At 38.5% G+C, this 20,968-nt stretch overlaps 1 protein-coding gene across 4 annotated transcripts in view; it reads right to left on the reverse strand.

The window, feature by feature from the left end:
• LOC139948540 (sushi, von Willebrand factor type A, EGF and pentraxin domain-containing protein 1-like) overlaps nt 1-20,968 on the reverse strand; it is a 62,606-nt gene that overhangs the window by 21,125 nt on the left and 20,513 nt on the right. For all 4 annotated transcript variants that reach the window (XR_011787454.1, XM_071946722.1, XM_071946720.1 and 1 more), the window contains exons 12-22: nt 20,123-20,213; nt 18,284-18,490; nt 17,270-17,452; nt 10,567-10,746; nt 9,717-9,848; nt 8,957-9,049; nt 7,089-7,319; nt 5,857-6,054; nt 3,258-3,428; nt 2,359-2,568; nt 1,024-1,224 (exon numbers count right to left, since the gene is read on the reverse strand). Coding sequence is in view for 3 of the 4 variants with exons in the window: in XM_071946722.1 (XP_071802823.1) it covers nt 1,024-1,224; nt 2,359-2,568; nt 3,258-3,428; nt 5,857-6,054; nt 7,089-7,319; nt 8,957-9,049; nt 9,717-9,848; nt 10,567-10,746; nt 17,270-17,452; nt 18,284-18,490; nt 20,123-20,213 (1,897 nt within the window). In the remaining variant the exon portion in view is untranslated. The remainder of the gene's footprint in view (nt 1-1,023; nt 1,225-2,358; nt 2,569-3,257; nt 3,429-5,856; nt 6,055-7,088; nt 7,320-8,956; nt 9,050-9,716; nt 9,849-10,566; nt 10,747-17,269; nt 17,453-18,283; nt 18,491-20,122; nt 20,214-20,968) is intronic.

The raw sequence follows: 20,968 nt of genomic DNA on the forward strand, positions 1-20,968 counted from the left end.
ACGGAAAAACCCACCCTTGTTTCCGCGCGTTTCGCCGTATCATGACATGTGTTTAAAATAAATCCATAATTCTCGTTAACGAGAATTTATATTGTTTTGCTGTTTTCTCAAGAAGTAAAGCATTTCATGGAATAATATTTCAAGAGAAGTCTTTCACCATTGCCTTCTGTAAACCCTGTAAGTTATTTGCAAATCTGTGAACTTTTATTTTTTTTTCTGAACCGAAAGGGTCCAATGGCTTTAAGCATCGCAGGTGTGACGCTTGTCATAATAAAAAAGTAATTATTTTGCCCCAACTCTTTGTTTAGCAAATTTTTAATGAGTGTGACGTCATTCTGCAGACTTATTGACGAAAATGATTCAAGTCAATGGCTATAAATACAATAAAATGGTTCCAGACTTGCAAATGAAGATTTTTTGTTGTTCAAAGCTATTATACACTTTCGGTACAGAAAAAAAAAAGTGCACAGATTTACAAATAATTTACAGGGTTTACAGAAGGAAATGGTGATAGACTTCTCTTGAAATATTATTCAATGAAATGCTTTACTATTTGAGAAAACATTAAAACGATAGTGAGAATTACGGATTTATTTTAAAGACATGTCATGACACGGCGAAACGTGCGGAAACAAGAGTGGGTTTTCCCGTTATTTTCTCCCCACTCTGATGACCGATTGAGCCTAAATTTTCACAGGTTTGTTATTTTATAAATAAGTTGTGATACACGAAGTGTGGGACTTGGACAATACTGTTTACCGAAAGTGTATATTGGCTTTAAGTTTAGTTGTTCCTTTGTTTCTTTATAAATGAGGTTGTGACTGGGTGATAAATTTGTTAAAACACGCGCTCTTTGGGAATACGGAAAAATATAGCACATCTGCATCCCATCCTAATCGGACTTCGGCCTTGTTGGATATGGCATGCAGAAGCGCTGTAGTTTTCCGTACTCCACTCGCGCTTGTGTGATATACATTAACTTATAATATCAACTCTACTAAGCATTCTTAAAAGTAATCTCACCTGCTTGCGACTGGCAGGATGGGAGGTCTTCACCCCAATTACCACTTGAAGAACATCTTCGGAAAACATATAAATCACCCGTTTGAAACATATATCCTTGATCACACTGATAACGGACTGATGTTTTATATGTCAGACTAGAATCACCAAATACAATACTGTAGGAACCATGCTCCATGAAAGGTGGCTGTTGACAATGAACTGTAGGAAAACAGAGAAACTACGGTAATATCAAATCAAAGGATGGTTGCATAATGCTGGCTACTGTCATCAAATTAAAGGAACATGTTGCCTTGGATCGGTCGAGTTGGTCTTTGAAAAGCGTTTGGGGCTGTTTTTTATGAAATGCAAATGGTTAGATACATGTAGATAATTTAAGAGTAGAATATATTGATCCACACAAACATAACTCAAAACTGCAGGGTTTTTCTTTTACGTCGCGTAGAAACTTGGCGGGCATTTTGTGGGGTCAAAATTTTGACTCCATAAAACGGCCTACCGTGTTAGTTTGCGACGTAAAAGGAAAACCGTGCAATTTCGAGTGATACATGTGTGGATCAGTATACTCTGTTTTAGAATGTCTTTCTAAACAGTTTCAAACGCTTTTCAAAGACCAACCCGACTGATCCAAGGCATTGTGTTTCTTTAAAGTGTGCCCATTGAAGTTCATCAAGTGAAGTGAAACTGGGTCTGAGTTTATCATTTAATCAATGTTTCCAACCTTAGTTTCAAGCTCTTGCTCACTTAGGAGGCTGCCATAATAAATATAGAATAATGTCCGCGGTACAAGTCAATCGTTGGTGGGAATGGCATGAGGGCAAAGCATGAGGGCCAATCATATCCCACACATACATGCCCTGAAATTGCACAGCTTTTCCTCTCACATCGCAAAGAAACACGGTCAGCCATTTTATGAAGTCAAAATTTTGACCCTACAAAATGGTGCAAACATTGAGGTCATAAGACAGGCATGTGAGTAAATATCCATGAAAGAAGAGGAAAAGAAGAGAAAACCGGGAAAGAAAAACAAGTGAAAAAAATAATATTCCTATACTTTTGTACACACAAAGTAAAAAAGAGTAAAATCAAAGCTTTTCCTCAACAGGAAATCTCACATGCCTGATTGTACGACCTATCCCTCACCTGTGACGTCATGCTATTGTTCAATCGCTCCATTATTTCACACAAATAGCGCTATATTGTTTTAACATGTACCCATTGCGCCATTCATACATTGTAGTGGAACGATGGGGAATGACATCACAGGAGAGGTTGACAATACAGAACAATTGTGACATATATTTACAAGTGTACAATATCTCTAGTCTTAAATACCTGCTGTGCATGTTGGTATCGGGGAATTCAGCTCTCCAAACCGGCATGTAGTCTGAGTATTTGTATTATGATCAACTTGAAATCCTGTCTTGCAGCTGAAAGTGACACCCCTACCATGATCAATGGTAACTGGTTCATCTAGTGATAGTTTCTGATTGTCTATGAATACATGTACATTAGTGAACTGACTTGCATCCAAGAGGCAGTTTTCTATGGACAAAGTGAAATATTTTTCAAAATAATAAAACAAACTTCAGCACTAATCTCAACAGCATTCACTTTCTAGCTACTAACCAGTTCAAACTAAAGAACTGTTTTAACAGGAAAATTGTTATGCTGCTAGATGTATTTGTCAGTCATGTGTGTGGGCAGTAAATATTGTGGAAATCTTCTTGTTGTATAACTTGTGTGAAGTGTGTGAGGAGGGCATAATGCTATTACAGCAGGGTATCTTGCCAAGGCCCTATATTTTCTTTTATTGGTTTTCAGTATTTTAAATTAATATTCCTGACAAGTTACAGCCCATATCATTATACTTTTGTTGTATTTGATTTATACATGTACATGTATGCATTACCATTTAGTTCTGTATTATTTGTGGAAATGTGTTTGTGGAAATAAATGTAAATTGAATTGAAAACTGAATTTAATTATGGGAAAAAAAATCATCTGAGACTTATCAGTAATGCAAACTTCAATGATTCTCAAAACATGTGCATCTGACAGATCATAAGGTCAATGTGGATCTCCAGTGTCTAGAAAACAGGGTTTATACTAAAGAGAGTGATTACTGCCAACTGCATTCAAACAGGAATAGAATTGTTAGATAGCATTTTCAGAATTTTGGGGATTCAAAGACATTTGTAATAAAACAAATTGAGAAAATCCCAGATACTTACTAGGTATACAGGTTGGTGGTCCGGGTTCAAATTGGCCTGTTTTACAAACAACTTCATCATGTAGCTTGATATAGGGACTGTCACATGAATAGGCTACCCTCCGATCATGATTAACTCTTGATACACTCTGGTCAAGCTGACCATTCTCTGGAGCAACCACACTACAACCATCTGCAAATCATAAACAAGTATAAAACCACTTCAAGAATGTGATCAGCTGGTAGCGTGTCATGGCTAAGTGGTTAAAGGATTTGGGTACTTTTTGTAACACAAACCACAATGTCCACAGATTTACATTAAACTTACACCGTTTGAAGATAATGATAGTAGACAGTGTACCTTCAAATATTAGCTGCTGAGGTGCTGTAGTTTTTGAGAAATGAGTAAAAACAATGTCATGAAAATACGTTTTACATGCTAAAATAATTTTCGTCTCATGATCACTGAAACAAAAATTATTTTCATTACAGTGTTTTTCTCGTTTCTCAAAAACTAAAGCACCTCAGCAAGTAATATTTTCAGGGAAGCTTTCTACCATCATTATCTTTAAACTGTGTAAGCTTAATGAAAATCTGTTGACATTGTATTTTTTGTCCTACAAAAAGTACATTGACCCTTCTAAGAGCATCAAATTCAAGTTCTGGTGCCAAGTCACCGGAGTTTGGGTTCGAATTCCGGTCGTGACACTTGTGTCCTTGATCTTCTCTTCACCCAGGGGTATAAATGGTTACCTGCGAGTGTAGAGTTTGATATTGTGTATGAAAAAGCCATCATAGTGCCACGGTAGTTCTGGCTGTATACTCCAGATGCCCAGGGAGCTGAGAAACATTAAAGGGATGTTATTGGCCCTATGACCAGGGCACTAATGTAAATCCCATCGATACGAATATTGTGTAAATGTGCTATATATGGATTTGTTATTATTATTATAATCACCGCCTACAATATCCTTAACTTTCCCAAACAATCATCTCATATGCAAAGATATGGCTGACTTTATTTTAAAGTACATGTAAAGTCTGAGTCAAATGTACATGCCTCTTATATAGGGTCATAGGATGTACAATACCATTTTAAATTATACAACCATACTCACTGCATACGACCAAACAAGTATAACAAATTTGTTTAGCATCTGGAGGCTATTGATTTGACACGGAATAACCCAATAAAAATAACTGAAAAATATGTTAACTTATACCATCATAAGAGCACGCCTAATACTGTGAGTATTGTTACCTCTGTAGATGGAACTAGATAAACAACTTCAGCTACGTACATCAATTTACTTTAGACACTGGACAATTTTGGTAAATGTCAAAGAACAGTCTTCTCACTTGGTGTATCTCAACATATGCACAAAATAACAAACCTGTGAAAATTTGGTTGTCGAAGTTGCAAGATAATAATGGAAGAAAAAACCATCCTTGTCACCTGAAGTTGTGTGATTTCAGATGCTTGATTTCGGGACCTCAGAATGTAATACTGAGGTCTCAAAATCAAAATCAATCAAAATGATTTCTTCCTAGAAAACTATGTCACTTCAGAGAGAGCCGTTTCTCACAATGTTTTATACTATCAACATATTTCCATTGCTTGTGACCCAAGAAAGTTTTTAAACTTATCATTATTTTGAGTAATTACCAATAGTGGCCACTGCCTTTAATATCACCTTTACCCTTTCCAAAAACAAGTATATTAATGACCTTTGCCTCAGCAATGTCCTCCTCCAACTACCCTTCTCTTGCCAAGTCCTGATAGGTCTTGTTATCAGGTGCTACAGACAAATATATTACAGATCCTGTACCAGTTGTTTCTGCCATTACTGGGTTGAAAATACGCCCAGTCTTAATTTGTTCTGCACACCACAGGCATCCTTGACAAATAATTTTGATGCAACTGTACAAAATGCCAGTGTAAAGCGAGTACACACAAGTCTTCTCATGTTCACAAGGGCCACTGACTAGGCCGCTAATTTCAGCATATAAATGTAAGTACCTATTTATGCATATTTTCCTGAACCAGAATATGCCTTTTGAGAAATAGTAATACCATGACAATACTTTGGTTGGTGTTTGGCCTTTGTGCTATGAAAATTTGGTTTCATATGCATACATGTACCCTAAAATAATACAAATTCTGCAGACGATTTGCATTTTTTGCAAATGATACAAAATGCTGAAGTTGTAAAATATTAATGTTGGTAATTGTCAAAGACCAGTCTTCCCACTTGGTGTATCTCAACATATGCATAAAAAAACAAACCTGTGAAAATTTGAGATCAATTGGTCCTTGAAGTTGGGAGATAATAATGAAAGAAATAACACCCTTGTCACATGAAGTTGTGTGCTTTTAGATGCTTGATTTCGAGACATCAAATTCTAAATCTGAGGTCTCGAAATCAAATTCTAGGAAATTTCTTCTTTCTCAAAAACTACACTACTTCAGAGGGAGCCGTTTCTCACAATGCTTTATATTATCAACAGCTCTCCATTACTCGTTACCAAGTAAGGTTTTATGCTAATAATTATTTTGAGTAATTACCAATAGTGTCCACGGACACTTCCTTTAAATAACTCAAATTCTTGATATGACATACCTGGATGACACGTGGGGGTTGCTTCATTCCATTGACCTTTCTTGTTACATCTGTTAACAGGGGATCCATATCCATGTAGAGTGTAACCTTCAGTGCAGTTATAATACACCTTTACAGTGGCAGCAACAACAGTATACACTCTAAGATCTGTATCCTTTAGGGATACTTTTAAAATAGGATCATCATTGACCTTACATGCTGTGAATATAAAATATTGGAGAAAGAAAAAACAAACAAAACAAGTTAAGTGATGCTACAACACTCAATAGTTTCTCTGTGCAAATCATATGACTGGTTATATAAAGGTGCAATACACCAATCCCACTACGAGGAACAATCACACAATTGCACTCAAAAGTTTGACAAAATACAGTTACAAAGTACATCACATGTACAAGTTTCTGCCATACTTGTAGTCTGGGAAAGGGCCATGCATTTTGTCATTATGCTTGTATCACATCTCACAGTGCCAATTAGAGGCATTTTGTGTGGTAGATTTGAGATATCTTTGAGTCTAATTGAGATTTGAGTTTTCCACCAGCTGTGTTCAGACCATGAACCTAAAAAGGACTGTTACGTCCATAACCTTAAAGGACTGTTACAGAATTGGTAAGAAACAAAAACCGTGAACATCACAGAACATTACATAAAACTTACACGGTCTAATGATGATAGTAGAAAACATCCCTTGAAATATTTCTGTAGGAAATTTCACATTTGATGAGAAATAAATAATGTAATTTTGCGTTTGGAGTTTATCGCTCAGTGAGCATTTTATTCATTTTTGTTTTGGCGTCGATGCAATGCAAAATTTGTATTCGGTTATTCACTATTCTCTCGTGACCCAGATGGTCGATCGATCTTGAACTTCTACAGGTGTGTCAGTTTATTATGTATATATGGTGGATTACATAAAGTGCTTACACTGCCACCAACTGTTTTGCTAGCAAAACCAAGTCTGTAATGTTCCTTTAAACCACTTACTGCTTCTCTATCATGCAGTTCTAATCATTTTCTGACCTACTCATAACAACCACATCTCACAAGATTAGATTACCACAAACATGTTCGTTTTTCTGGTTTCAGTGATTTCCGTATCATTTTTGCTTATATATCAAGCTTTTTAATAATTTTCACAGCAACCATGAATCTATTGTCAACTGGAAGATATTATAGGGTTATGTTATGAAACACATAGCAATATTTACAGGAAATGAGCAAACAGTTCTTACTTTTAACTGGTCCAACACCAAAGACCTCCACCTCGCATAAATTCATCTTTCCTTTGTTGTTTGGCAATCTGATGGTTATATATTGCCCATACAGGTTGTCTGCAGCACAATCTACATGAATGGGTTGCTGAGATCCTACTGATTCTGTACTGATCTTCTGGAGTCCACATTGTCTTTGTGGTTCATTTTCTGATAGCCCAACATGTATTGAAGCCTCAGACAGTCTTCCCTCTGTAAGAAACACGAGGGTACAATATCATAATCTACAGGGGAACACTGTTCAAGAAAAAATATCTTGCCAAATTTTAAAGAAATCCCATTCAATATGATGTGATAACTCCATGATGGATACTTGATACTTGATGAAGTAATCCCTTTACAGCTGGTAAAAGCTGAACTGGGATGATACGCTGAGCAAGACGCCGTGACCAGTAGTGCAATCAAAGTGTAGGACAAGACAAATTGAACATTATATACACTGTACATTGGAGGGAGAAACTAGAGGAATCTGTCGGACACTTGCGGGCCCATTACCCTAATCTCCGGAAGGGCTGCAAGCCTAAATGCTTATGTGACCAGGCACCTTTTGTGCACTGTCCCCCTGGTGCAGCTGTTGCCCATAGCAGCGGCCAAGTTCAGCTGTTGCCCATAGCAAAGGGCAAGGCACTGGTCCCAGTGGTCCAACCCTGAACTTCCCACACCACCCCCTTATCATTCTTCCACTCACCCCTCTGTGAGGTGGACGTCTGTGCAGTTTATCACAAAGTTACTGGAGTCATACATTTGGAGTTATAAGATTTCTGGAGTGCTCATTTTTACAAAGATGGAGCTTGAGTTTTGATGATTGCCCTACCCTTACTGCCTGATTGACTGTTGTTATCACCAACTGTAGAGTGAGTACAAAATTCTTAATTCTTTATTCATCATTCAAAGTGTGCTTTTATACATCCATCTATAGGAATTATTGATTCATCAGTGGTCTGGATTTTTGGTGGTTTATATTTATCATCTTTATATACTTATCTTTGTGATTATTGTTATTTTGGTTCTGGTTGGTAGCATTGATTATACCAGTGTTATGTCCAATCTTTTCCTTCTTGGAATGTCTTTATTGTTTTGTAGTAGAACAATCAAGTAGTTATTACATTGAGTCTTTTTGTTTTTGCTTTTTGGTTTTGTTGATCGTTAATAAATCTCTTGTAAAAAGAATTCTCTGTGTCACACTTAGATGGAGGGTGCTGTGACGACAGTAGAAGATAATCTATTCCAGATCCTGATGGTACGGGGGTAGAATGAATACTTGTAGCAGTCCAGGGAGACAGAGGGCATGCCATATTTTAGGTGATGATCATGTCTCAACGACCGGGAGGTTGGTGGCTGAATACTAGATGGAAATGGTATATTGACAAGACGGTAGACTGCAGCATGATTAGCATTGAAGTAGACACAAGACATATCAAGTTAGACAGTTACATTTATAACTATGGAGGTGCTTCAGAGTAGAGGACAAAAATGCACACCTTTACGGGTGTATCCGATTAGCTTCCCCTGGTCGAACCCGCTCTTCCCCCAGGGCAGTTTGAATAACTTTGACCTCATACCAGGGGCTCACCTGGGTCAGCCCCAAGTGCCCTGCTTGTGGAGTGGGTCACTTGTGGCTGGCCCAGGTGCATGGCGTCATCACGAGAGGGCAAGTGTGATCGTTCCATTAACTCTTGCCAGGGGCTCACCCAAGTGAGCACCGCGGAGTCGACCCAGGGAAGCTAATCGATCGCACCCATAATTAAAAGTACAGTAAAAGTCTTATGTATTTTAAGGTTAAATAAGTGACAGTGAAGAAAGGGAAGGTATTTATGAATGTTTCTTACCACAGCAATCTTGTCTGTTGTAGATTTCAACATGTTTAATGATATAAATATCCTGTAAATCCACCCGCCAGAATATTTCATTGTCAGCATTTCCTGCATTACAGTAATAAGAAGAAACCTAATGTCACTAGCACATTGGATTGAAGCCACTCATCACTCAACTGACATGACTGATGCTCTAATTATCTCATACAGTTGTTACTTAGGACTTGTATCATAATCGGGGTTTGCCCTTGACTTTTTTAGCGTCTTGCCAGCAGGACCAGTAAAGGCCGAGTCACACTGCAGAGATAACCAAAACGGTAACAATCACAACGCAAAAAGAACGCATTCTATTGGTTGAATTGCTCCACGCAGAATACGCCCGAGCTCATTCAACCAATCGAGGGCAAGCATTGTTAACATTCTCGATGTCGTTATTGTTATCGAGGCCTGTTTGACCGGGCCTTAAGCTCGTCTTTTCACTGGTCTGTCCATCAGCTTTATCAATAATAAATTATTACAAATGAAATGATCCCCTTACTACGATGAACTAGCCAGCTGGACCACTTGAATGTTAACTGTCCTTGGGTGTTTTAACTGGCCTTTCAGCCAACCACTGTTAAGGGACCCTGTAACAAATGCCACACCTACCAGTTGTAGAAATCCAATTGTTTCATGCTCATTATGAAGTATACAAAAAGCATGAACAGGGCTTTCTACATCTGACTCATTGTGTATCTTCTGCTATTATTGAATATGATTGATATACTGTACTCACGTGTATCAGTGCAACTTCCATGATTGTAATCTGTACTTCTATCACCATCTACTGCTAAGCTTGCGTTCCAAGTATTGGCTCCAATGAAGGTATGTACTGCTGGCTTTCCATAAGCAATGTTGAATGATTTATCTGCAAGTCATTAATAAACTCAGCATTACCTACAGATTTCATTAGTATCACACACAGTGATTAATGAATATCACTCTAAGATAATATAATAATATAATGATAATAATAATAATATCAAAGTCTTGTATAGCACACGTATTTACCAAACTAGGTACTCAAGGCGCTGAGTAAATGTATGTACAAACTTTCAGAAAGGTAGGTAATTGCAGTGATGAATGCTGAGACCCAATTATATAGCACCTCATCAGGGTTTACAAGGTGCTACGGCGCATAGAGGCAGCCACAGCCGGGAACACCGGGGCGAACACTTCTCTTTTCGATAAGTGCACCGGGTTCTTTTACATGCATTACACAACACATGGGACCAACGGCTTTACGTCCCATCCAAAGGACGAAGCAATGGTTAAGTGTCTTGCTTAAGGACACAAGTGTCACACCTGGGGATTTTAACCTACACTCTGCTGATCAGAAAGACCAGAGTTTGAATTTGGTGCTCTTAACTGCTCGGCCAGACGACACTACCACAATATTATAGAGCGCTGATGGCGCAAAATGGATTTATCCTTGTATTTTCCTTGAATTGGTATAGTAAAAAGAGCTTGTATAAAATAAAAAAAATTTGGTGTTCTTATAAAAAGACACAAAATAATGAATAAACTAAAAAATTCAGTTTGTGAAATACTAACAAGAACAACTTGTTATTGTACTATTTACAAACCATTGGAAATGCATTGAAGGTCAGCTGGAACCCAGTGCCCTGCATGACAACGAACTTGGCCATCTCCAACACTTGGTTTGAGACCAGCATTACAAGTAAGATAAGCTGTCTCTCCATGGTTCAAATTTTTATTGACATATCTGATGTCTCCATTTACGACTGTCAACGTTGAACATGCATCTACAATAAACAGGGAAAACAATACTAATTAATATAATTGAAAACAATAAGAAAGAGGAACTGATAATCAATTTGAAATTGGAAAAACAATTTTGTTTGGCAAATCTGCTTACTTGGTTTACAGTATACAATGCATTTTGTACACCCGAGGCGAGGCCGAGGGTGCCATTTTCCCCCAATGGTGTACAAAACCCATGGACCCCAATCACAGCGTGCAACAATTGTTTTGTTATACCTTGGTAACATTAATATTCCTCTTCTCAAAGTTCTGTTGTTATCTTCAAACATTAATTACGACGGAGTATTCATTGTTAAATAAGCAGACGAACAAGAAACAATTCCTGACTGTTCCCTCGAACCCGCCGGTGTATCGTACACAGCGCTGGAAATACCAACATTGTTATACCTCCGTAACAAACTACGAAGTTTGATTGGTCGAGAACCAATCACGTGACGCACAACAAAAACGCATGTTACATGGCTCGACTGGCCGGGTAACATGAAAAGTGATGTACACCGGTGTACATCACCTTGATCGTTCCCAGCGTTGGTTGGTTTCCGGCGCTCTGTACGAAACAACCGCGGGTTCGAGGGAATTGTTTCTTGTTCGTCTGCTTATTAAACAATGAATAGTCTGTCGTAATAATGTTTGAGGATGACAACAGAACTTCGAGAGGAGGAATAACAATTAAACAAAGGTTTAACAAAACAATTGTTGCACACTGTAGTGACTGGGGTCCATGGGTTTTGTACACCCTCGAGGGGAAATGGCACCCTCGGCTTTGCCTCGGGTGCCATTTTCCCCCTCGGGTGTACAAAACGCCATGTATCCCGTCACGGTGTGCAACAATTGTATACTGGGAACGATCAAGGTGATGTACACCGGCAAGGTTGTAGCTACCACGGTCGGAGCCGGTCGGCTATCACCGGCCCCAGCTTTTGCCGACCGGGATCCAACAAAAAATATCAAACTCCGACCGGCATAAATTTATGTAAAACTGTTTTAAATGCCATTGAAATAAGTGAAAAATAAAGAAAACAATCATGTAAAACTCCTAATTAGATGTGTATTTTATTTCTGTAAAAACAATCAAAACAATTTTCTCTCCAAAACCGCGATCTTTTCCGTGATTGTTGCTTAAAAATAAGCCGCTTGAATGCTGCGAGTTCATGGAGTACTAAAAAAAGCACGCACAATCTCCGGCGTGCGTGTAGTATCCATGATGCACAAAACCACATGGTAATACTCACACGGTCACCCACTGGTTCATGCAGCATGCACAGCACATAACACACACAGTCCGAAGTCCATCTTAACCAAGATTCCGCACGCTGTGATTGGCCATTGATGGCTGTTAATAAATCCATATTCATGACTTCTTGGCTAGCCTTCTTCACAACACACGCTCACGAACGGAGTAAAGAATTGGCGAACGTTGTGCATCACGCCTGCAGACTGTATGCACAATGCACAGCCTTGGAGGAATTCTAGTAACATAGACAACTTCTGCCAACAGAGGGCGTTGCGGGCCAAAGTTCTTTGAATTATTTCTCAATGTGTGTTGTTGACCGATCGTTGATTCACGAAGATTTTGTTGCAAACGGAGATCAGAACATGTTCAAAACAAACAATTCTCAAACAACAAGTTCATTCAAATGGTTGTTGATAATTTAGGGCATAAATTAAGAGATAAAGTCGTCCAATTTTAGGGACTTCACTTCCGTGTTTTTTTTTATATTTTTTTTTAGTTTCAATTTTTTTTGTACCATACATGCAGCAGGCTAGTGAAAAAACCTGCGGGCGATCAAGAATTTTGGTTGACTCGCCCGGCGGGCGGTTGAAAACAAAGTTATTCTGATGGGCGGACAATGTTGGTGGAGTCGTCGAAGTTGCATTAAATTTTTATTTAGAATTTTATTTAGATGATTTTCCTGTCTATTAATACTTGTTGAAAAAAAATGAAATGACAAGAATCAATTTTTGAGTTTATTGAATGCACTTCGTTGAGAAATTGTCAATGAATACAACTCAGTGAAACATGGCTTTTCTATTTTACTAATGTGCTCCTTTTTGAAATGGAATAGTCTAGATTTTGCGGCAGTGATCGGACATGTGTCCCGTCATCCTGTGTTTCTGAACTTGTCTCTCCACTCTGCATTGCCTTCTGATGAATATATGCAACTGCAAGCTTTTCAATTGATAAATTCAACACTCAAAAATTCTGCCTAGTAGTCTACCTACCCTATTTTGAGATGGGATTTAAATCGTAAACAGAATATTAATTTTATTTATTTTACCCTAACATTTTACTTTAAAACTTAATAAGTATTTAATTTCTATGGCTCCCTGGACATGTTTTTTCCTTTGACAATGGCTATGTCAAGGCACGAATAGGCAAAAGAGAGCCTGGGGAACCCATCAAAGCTTAAACAAAACCTAAAAATCTTCAGCTTCCAAAGACACTGCCCCTGTTGATCCCACCGGGTTGTGGGGCGCTACGCTGCCCCTACATGTACACTCACCCTCTCGACCATGCTCTCGACAAAATTAGCCGGCATCCAATTTGCCCTAGCTACAACCTTGTACACCGGTGTACATCACTTTTCATGTTACCCACCGCGCTGTGTATTACACGTAGCGCACATTCTTAGCAATGGTACATTCGTTTTTGTGCACGTCACGTGATTGGTTCTCGACCAATCAAACTTGACAGTTTGTTACCGAAGTATAACAAAAATACAATTGTTGCACGCTGTGACGGGATCCATGGCGTTTTGTACAACCGAGGGTGCCATTTGCCACCGAGGGTGTACAAAACCCATGGACCCCAGTGACAGCGTGCAACATTTGTTTTGTTATACCTTTGTAACATGGTCATTCCTCTTCTCTAAGTTCTGCTGTCATCTTCCAACATTATTATGACGGAGTATGCATAGTTTAATAAGCAGACGAACAGTTCAAATAAAAGAAACACTTCTTCACTGTTCCATCGCACCCGCGGGTGTTTCGTACACAGCACTGGAAATCGACCAACACTGGGAACGATCAAGATGATACCCACCCCACTGTTCTCAACCAATCAAACTGCACAGGTCATTACCAAGGTGTAACAATATGGGAAGTGAGTTCATAACAAGAGATCTGAATGAATGAAGCTTACTTAGTTGACAGTTAGGGAGTGGTGAGTTCATAACAAGAGATTGAATGAATGAAGCTTACTTGGTTGACAGTAAGGGAGTGGTGAGTTCATAACAAGAGATTGAATGAATGAAGCTTACTTGGTTAACAGTTAGGGAGAGGTGAGTTCATAACAAGAGATTGAATGAATGAAGCTTACTTAGTTGACAGTTAGGGAGTGGTGAGTTCATAACAAGGGATTGAATGAATGAAGCTTACTTGGTTGACAGTTAGGGAGTGGTGAGTTCATAACAAGAGATTGAATGAATGAAGCTTACTTGGTTAACAGTTAGGGAGAGGTGAGTTCATAACAAGAGATTGAATGAATGAAGCTTACTTAGTTGACAGTTAGGGAGTGGTGAGTTCATAACAAGAGATTGAATGAATGAAGCTTACTTGGTTGACAGTTAGGGAGTGGTGAGTTCATAACAAGAGATAGAATGAATGAAGCTTACTTGGTTGACAGTTAGGGAGTGGTGAGTTCATAACAAGAGATTGAATGAATGAAGCTTACTTGGTTAACAGTTAGGGAGAGGTGAGTTCATAACAAGAGATTGAATGAATGAAGCTTACTTGGTTGACAGTTAGGGAGTGGTGAGTTCATAACAAGAGATTGAATGAATGAAGCTTACTTGGTTGACAGTAAGGGAGTGGTGAGTTCATAACAAGAGATTGAATGAATGAAGCTTACTTGGTTAACAGTTAGGGAGAGGTGAGTTCATAACAAGAGATTGAATGAATGAAGCTTACTTAGTTGACAGTTAGGGAGTGGTGAGTTCATAACAAGGGATTGAATGAATGAAGCTTACTTGGTTGACAGTTAGGGAGTGGTGAGTTCATAACAAGAGATTGAATGAATGAAGCTTACTTGGTTAACAGTTAGGGAGAGGTGAGTTCATAACAAGAGATTGAATGAATGAAGCTTACTTAGTTGACAGTTAGGGAGTGGTGAGTTCATAACAAGAGATTGAATGAATGAAGCTTACTTGGTTGACAGTTAGGGAGTGGTGAGTTCATAACAAGAGATAGAATGAATGAAGCTTACTTGGTTGACAGTTAGGGAGTGGTGAGTTCATAACAAGAGATAGAATGAATGAAGCTTACTTGGTTGACAGTTAGGGAGTGGTGAGTTCATAACAAGAGATAGAATGAATGAAGCTTACTTGGTTGACAGTTAGGGAGTGGTGAGTTCATAACAAGAGATAGAATGAATGAAGCTTACTTGGTTGACAGTTAGGGAGTGGTGAGTTCATAACAAGAGATTGAATGAATGAAGCTTACTTGGTTGACAGTTAGGGAGTGGTGAGTTCATAACCAGAGATTGAATGAATGAAGCTTACTTGGTTGACAGTAAGGGAGTGGTGAGTTCGTAACAAGAGATTGAATGAATGAAGCTTACTTAGTTGACAGTTAGGGAGTGGTGAGTTCATAACAAGAGATTGAATGAATGAAGCTTACTTGGTTGACAGTAAGGGAGTGGTGAGTTCATAACAGAGATTGAATGAATGAAGCTTACTTGGTTGACAGTTAGGGAGTGGTGAGTTCATAACCAGAGATTGAATGAATGAAGCTTACTTGGTTGACAGTTAGGGAGTGGTGAGTTCATAACAAGAGATTGAATGAATGAAGCTTACTTGGTTGACAGTAAGGGAGTGGTGAGTTCGTAACAAGAGATAGAATGAATGAAGCTTACTTGGTTGACAGTTAGGGAGTGGTGAGTTCATAACAAGAGATTGAATGAATGAAGCTTACTTGGTTGACAGTTAGGGAGTGGTGAGTTCATAACAAGAGATTGAATGAATGAAGCTTACTTGGTTGACAGTTAGGGAGTGGTGAGTTCATAACAAGAGATTGAATGAATGAAGCTTACTTGGTTGACAGTTAGGGAGTGGTGAGTTCATAACAAGAGATTGAATGAATGAAGCTTACTTGGTTGACAGTAAGGGAGTGGTGAGTTCGTAACAAGAGATAGAATGAATGAAGCTTACTTGGTTGACAGTTAGGGAGTGGTGAGTTCATAACAAGAGATTGAATGAATGAAGCTTACTTGGTTGACAGTTAGGGAGTGGTGAGTTCATAACAAGAGATTGAATGAATGAAGCTTACTTGGTTGACAGTTAGGGAGTGGTGGGTTCATAACAAGAGATTGAATGAATGAAGCTTACTTGGTTGACAGTAAGGGAGTGGCGAGTTCATAACAAGAGATATAATGAATGAAGTTTACTTGGTTGACAGTTAGGGAGTGGTGAGTTCATAACAAGAGATTGAATGAATGAAGCTTACTTGGTTGACAGTTAGGGAGTGGCGAGTTCATAACAAGAGATTGAATGAATGAAGCTTACTTGGTTGACAGTTAGGGAGTGGTGAGTTCATACCAAGAGATAGAATGAATGAAGCTTACGTAGTTGACAGTTAGGGAGTGGTGAGTTCATAACAAGAGATTGAATGAATGAAGCTTACTTGGTTGACAGTAAGGGAGAGGTGAGTTCATAACAAGAGATAGAATGAATGAAGCTTACTTGGTTGACAGTTAGGGAGTGGTGAGTTCATAACAAGAGATTGAATGAATGAAGCTTACTTGGTTGACAGTTAGGGAGTGGTTAATTCATAACAAGAGATTGAATGAATGAAGCTTACTTGGTTAACAGTTAGGGAGTGGTGAGTTCATACCAAGAGATAGAATGAATGAAGCTTACTTGGTTGACAGTTAGGGAGTGGCGAGTTCATAACAAGAGATTGAATGAATGAAGCTTACTTGGTTAACAGTTAGGGAGTGGTGAGTTCATAACAAGGGATTGAATGAATGAAGCTTACTTGGTTGACAGTTAGGGAGTGGTGAGTTCATAACAAGAGATTGAATGAATGAAGCTTACTTGGTTAACAGTTAGGGAGAGGTGAGTTCATAACCAGAGATTGAATGAATGAAGCTTACTTAGTTGACAGTTAGGGAGTGGTGAGTTCATAACAAGAGATTGAATGAATGAAGCTTACTTGGTTGACAGTTAGGGAGTGGTGAGTTCATAACAAGAGATAGAATGAATGAAGCTTACTTGGTTGACAGTTAGGGAGTGGTGAGTTCATAACAAGAGATAGAATGAATGAAGCTTACTTGGTTGACAGTAAGGGAGTGGTGAGTTCATAACAAGGGATTGAATGAATGAAGCTTACTTGGTTGACAGTAAGGGAGTGGTGAGTTCATAACAAGAGATTGAATGAATGAAGCTCACTTGGTTGACAGTTAGGGAGTGGTGAGTTCATAACAAGAGATAGAATGAATGAAGCTTACTTGGTTGACAGTTAGGGAGTGGTGTGTTCATAACAAGAGATTGAATGAATGAAGCTTACTTGGTTGACAGTAAGGGAGAGGTGAAGTCCAAAACCCATTATTGCAAGTCTGATCTTGTGAAACATCTCCACCCAGGTTGAAGCCTTCACTACACTCAATTGTCCTGATTGTACCATGGTGAGCATCTCCAACTGAGTTATAGACCACCCTTCCATGCAGTAAAATTTCCTTATCACAGGGCTCTGCAACCAAAGAACAATATCAGTTATTACACAATACTTTATCATTAAAAACCATTCTTGTTTTCGATTGTTTTGATTTAGCTTCAGAATTAGCTGGTGTATTAATGAAGAAGCTTTTGGAAACTCAGCAATGATGTGTTCTCTAAAGAAAACTCACACCAGAACCAGCCACACGAGTCTGGTCAAAGACTGCATTTATCGCAGTAGTAAATCAATCTTTATTGAGCACATCAGTATACATGTTTACAAAATATTAATAGGCAGAGGATAAAGAAAGCACACCTAAACCCAGGTCATTTATCATGGGCCAACTTTCAAGGGCCAACAAAGTTGGCCATGTTACAGTGCAGGGCAGACAAAACAAATATATATATACGCAAGACATAACACCCGAGAGAAAAGCAAATGAGCAACAAAAATACTTAACTTTTAAGAACAAGGCTAGGTTGGTCAGTATACATGTACCTCCATGATGGCGAGCAGTCCGTATGGTATAACTACAGAGGATGGCAATTTTACTAAGTTCGTTTTTGAGAGACTTAGAAGCTGTGGTTTTAGTGAACGAGCAAATATCCTCTTCAGAAGTGACCACCACATGAACCAATTTCAATGCAGGTGAGGTTGCAATTGTATCAATTTTGTGAGATGTCGGCTACCAGGTTTGCGTACTTTTTGTGTTTTCGTTCATGAGCATTGGATATGTTTTGTTCGAATGGCACTGTCAGTTCAACTAGGTGGACCTGTTTTGTTTGGGTATTAATTTACCACTTATGAACAAATAATTAATCATGTTTTAAGAATTTTTTGACCAAAGAGTAAACGAATACATACTAGGCGGGCAGACTGGTGGTGTATGCTGATTCCATGAACCATAGTGACAAGACACAGTAACAGTTTGACCCTGCTGTTCGTATCCATACAGGCAACTATAAGAAGCTGTTGTACCGTGAGGGATAGTCGACACCGCTAGGTTCATTTCTGGTTGATAGGAGATGTCACCATTGAGAGGAACAGTGAGCTGACTACGTGTACAAGGAGCTATCCAAAACAAACAATACAACCACAGTCAGTTTAGTGCAAAGTTCATCTGCAATTTGGAGTCAATTATTTACTTTTATACAGTATATATCTTCAAAACAATTTTCTAATGTAGGAACTTGTGAAGAAGCCAAACAAAGTTTTGTTGAAAACAACCAGATATCATGTGGCAATTAATTGTTACATGAAGTTTCCTGCAATGTACAAAACTAATCATCTAAAAGGAAATACTTCAAACTCCGCCCAGAAATTATTTTGTTCAATACTTTTCACAAATTGTAACTTAGAGGGAAAGGAATTTTCAGTTGTTTATTTAACCACCTCACGTCGAAAGACATGTTTATCCGCAAATTTGTATTGGACAATTTTTGGGGATGTTTTACACGCATGGAAGAAAATAAGATTTTTCTCAAGTTTTGCTGCCGGCCAGATGGCTCACATGAACATCCACCAATACTTCAGTGTGAAGAGTGCACAGGCAGGCACCTACAATGATATGCTTTGTTTTACTGATACAAAGAGTGACAACAGGAAAACATGTCTTGTAAAATGTCCAGCCGTCGCTTTCACCAAACTCGTCCTTGCTAAGGATTAAACTTTGAACAACTTAAGTTCTGTATTCTTAGACGTCACATAGGTCGCGTTGAACAAGTTAAGTTGAGTGACTCGTCCTAACCTGAGATAAGAATAATCCCAGCGTTTCGTGAAATCGGCTGTAGGGGTTATTGTGTAGCCTCAAATTCCAGACCTTTGTCCTGTTGTTGTACAAATGTGTCATACAAGAATGGACAGGCTGTCACCAGTCTTTATTATTCTATTGAACTCAATAAGAGGTAAGTCTGAGCGTTCAGAGATTCCTGTATACCTAAAGCAAAATTCCAGCCGTGGCTCATGGCCAAGGTTCTGCGAATCACTGCGAGTGCCTGCTCAATTTTCTCATAAAGACAACATCATCCTTTCGTCAAGACAGAGTTTCTTTGTGCCAATGACAATTTTTTTAAGGAAAAAGATTACTCAAGAAGCTAAAAAATTTCTGAAAAATAATACTGCAGGTGGGCAGGGACATTTTTGTAAAAATAACGACGTGAAGTGGTTAAGCACAATAAGCACACATTATTTCTTAATCTCTTCGATTTACATGTAAGGGGTTGATAAATGTGGGTGGGTGTGGTGCAGCAGTGACAGTGATGATTTTTTAACGAGTCCAAGTCAAATCACAAGTCGAGGTAAACAAAAAACCAGTAGTTTTAGTCTGACTTAAAGACACCAGACATTATTGGTAATTGTCAAAGACCAGTCTTCTCACTTGGTGTACATGTATCTCAACATATTGGTCATCGAAGTTGTAAGATAACTATGAAGAAAAAAAACACCCTTGTCACACAAAGAAGTGTGCTTTCAGATGCTTGATTTCGAGACCTCAAAATCTAATTCTGAGGTCTCGAAATCAAACACGTGGAAAATTACTTTTTCTCAAAAACTACGTTAATTCAGAGGGAGCCATTTCTCACGATATTTTATACTATCAGCATCTCTCCATTACTTGTTACCAAGTAAGGTTTTATGGCAACAATGATTTTGAGTAATTCCGATAGTGTCTGGAGTGGTGATGGGGGGGGGGGAAGGTATTACCTGCATCACATTTAGCATGAAATGACCACTGCCCATCATCACACATATACTCCTCATTGCTGTTAAGACTGTAATATCTATCACAGTCAATCTGAAGAGAAAGAATCATACATATTTAGCATGAAATGACCACTGCCCGTCATCACACATATACTCCTCATTGCTGTTAAGACTGTAATATCTAGCACAGTCAATCTGAAGAGAAAGAATCACACACATTTAGAATGAAATGACCACTGCCCGTCATCACACATATACTCCTCATTGCTGTTAAGACTGTAATATCTATCACAGTCAATCTGAAGGGAATAAATCATACTATGAGCGAACTGGTCAATCAATATGATCCATTACATGGTACAAGTACATCATATAATCCATTTCTCAATCCTTGTTATTACTAAACTTGTTATTAATAAACTTTGCAACAGTTTAATAGATGGTTTGGTGTTAAACAGGGACAATTTTACAAGAGTGGGATATGAATCAATTTGACCTCCGGATCAACATACCAGTGCTCTACTGAGCTTTCTATTCCTTTGTTGGCAGTCTTCCTATTTTGTCCATAGCTTTTAAATGTGGAGACCGCTAACAATAGGGCTGGGAGCTCAGTAGGTAGAGCGCAGGTAGATTAATATGGAGGTGGTTGGTTCATAGCCCGCTCCAAACAATTTGTCTTTGTTCAATGCCAAATCATTTCAAATCTACCCGGTCAGTTTCCCTCGTGGTTTGGTATTTGATATCGAACATACATGTAATAAGATACATAATACTTCTTGATGTTTAACCCTCCTCTAAAGTACATACTGTGTTTGGTAGTAATTACAGGCTTGATTAAAGACTAAC

This window comes from Asterias amurensis, chromosome 15, assembly GCF_032118995.1.
Source record: "Asterias amurensis chromosome 15, ASM3211899v1".
Taxonomy (NCBI): Eukaryota; Metazoa; Echinodermata; class Asteroidea; order Forcipulatida; family Asteriidae; genus Asterias; species Asterias amurensis.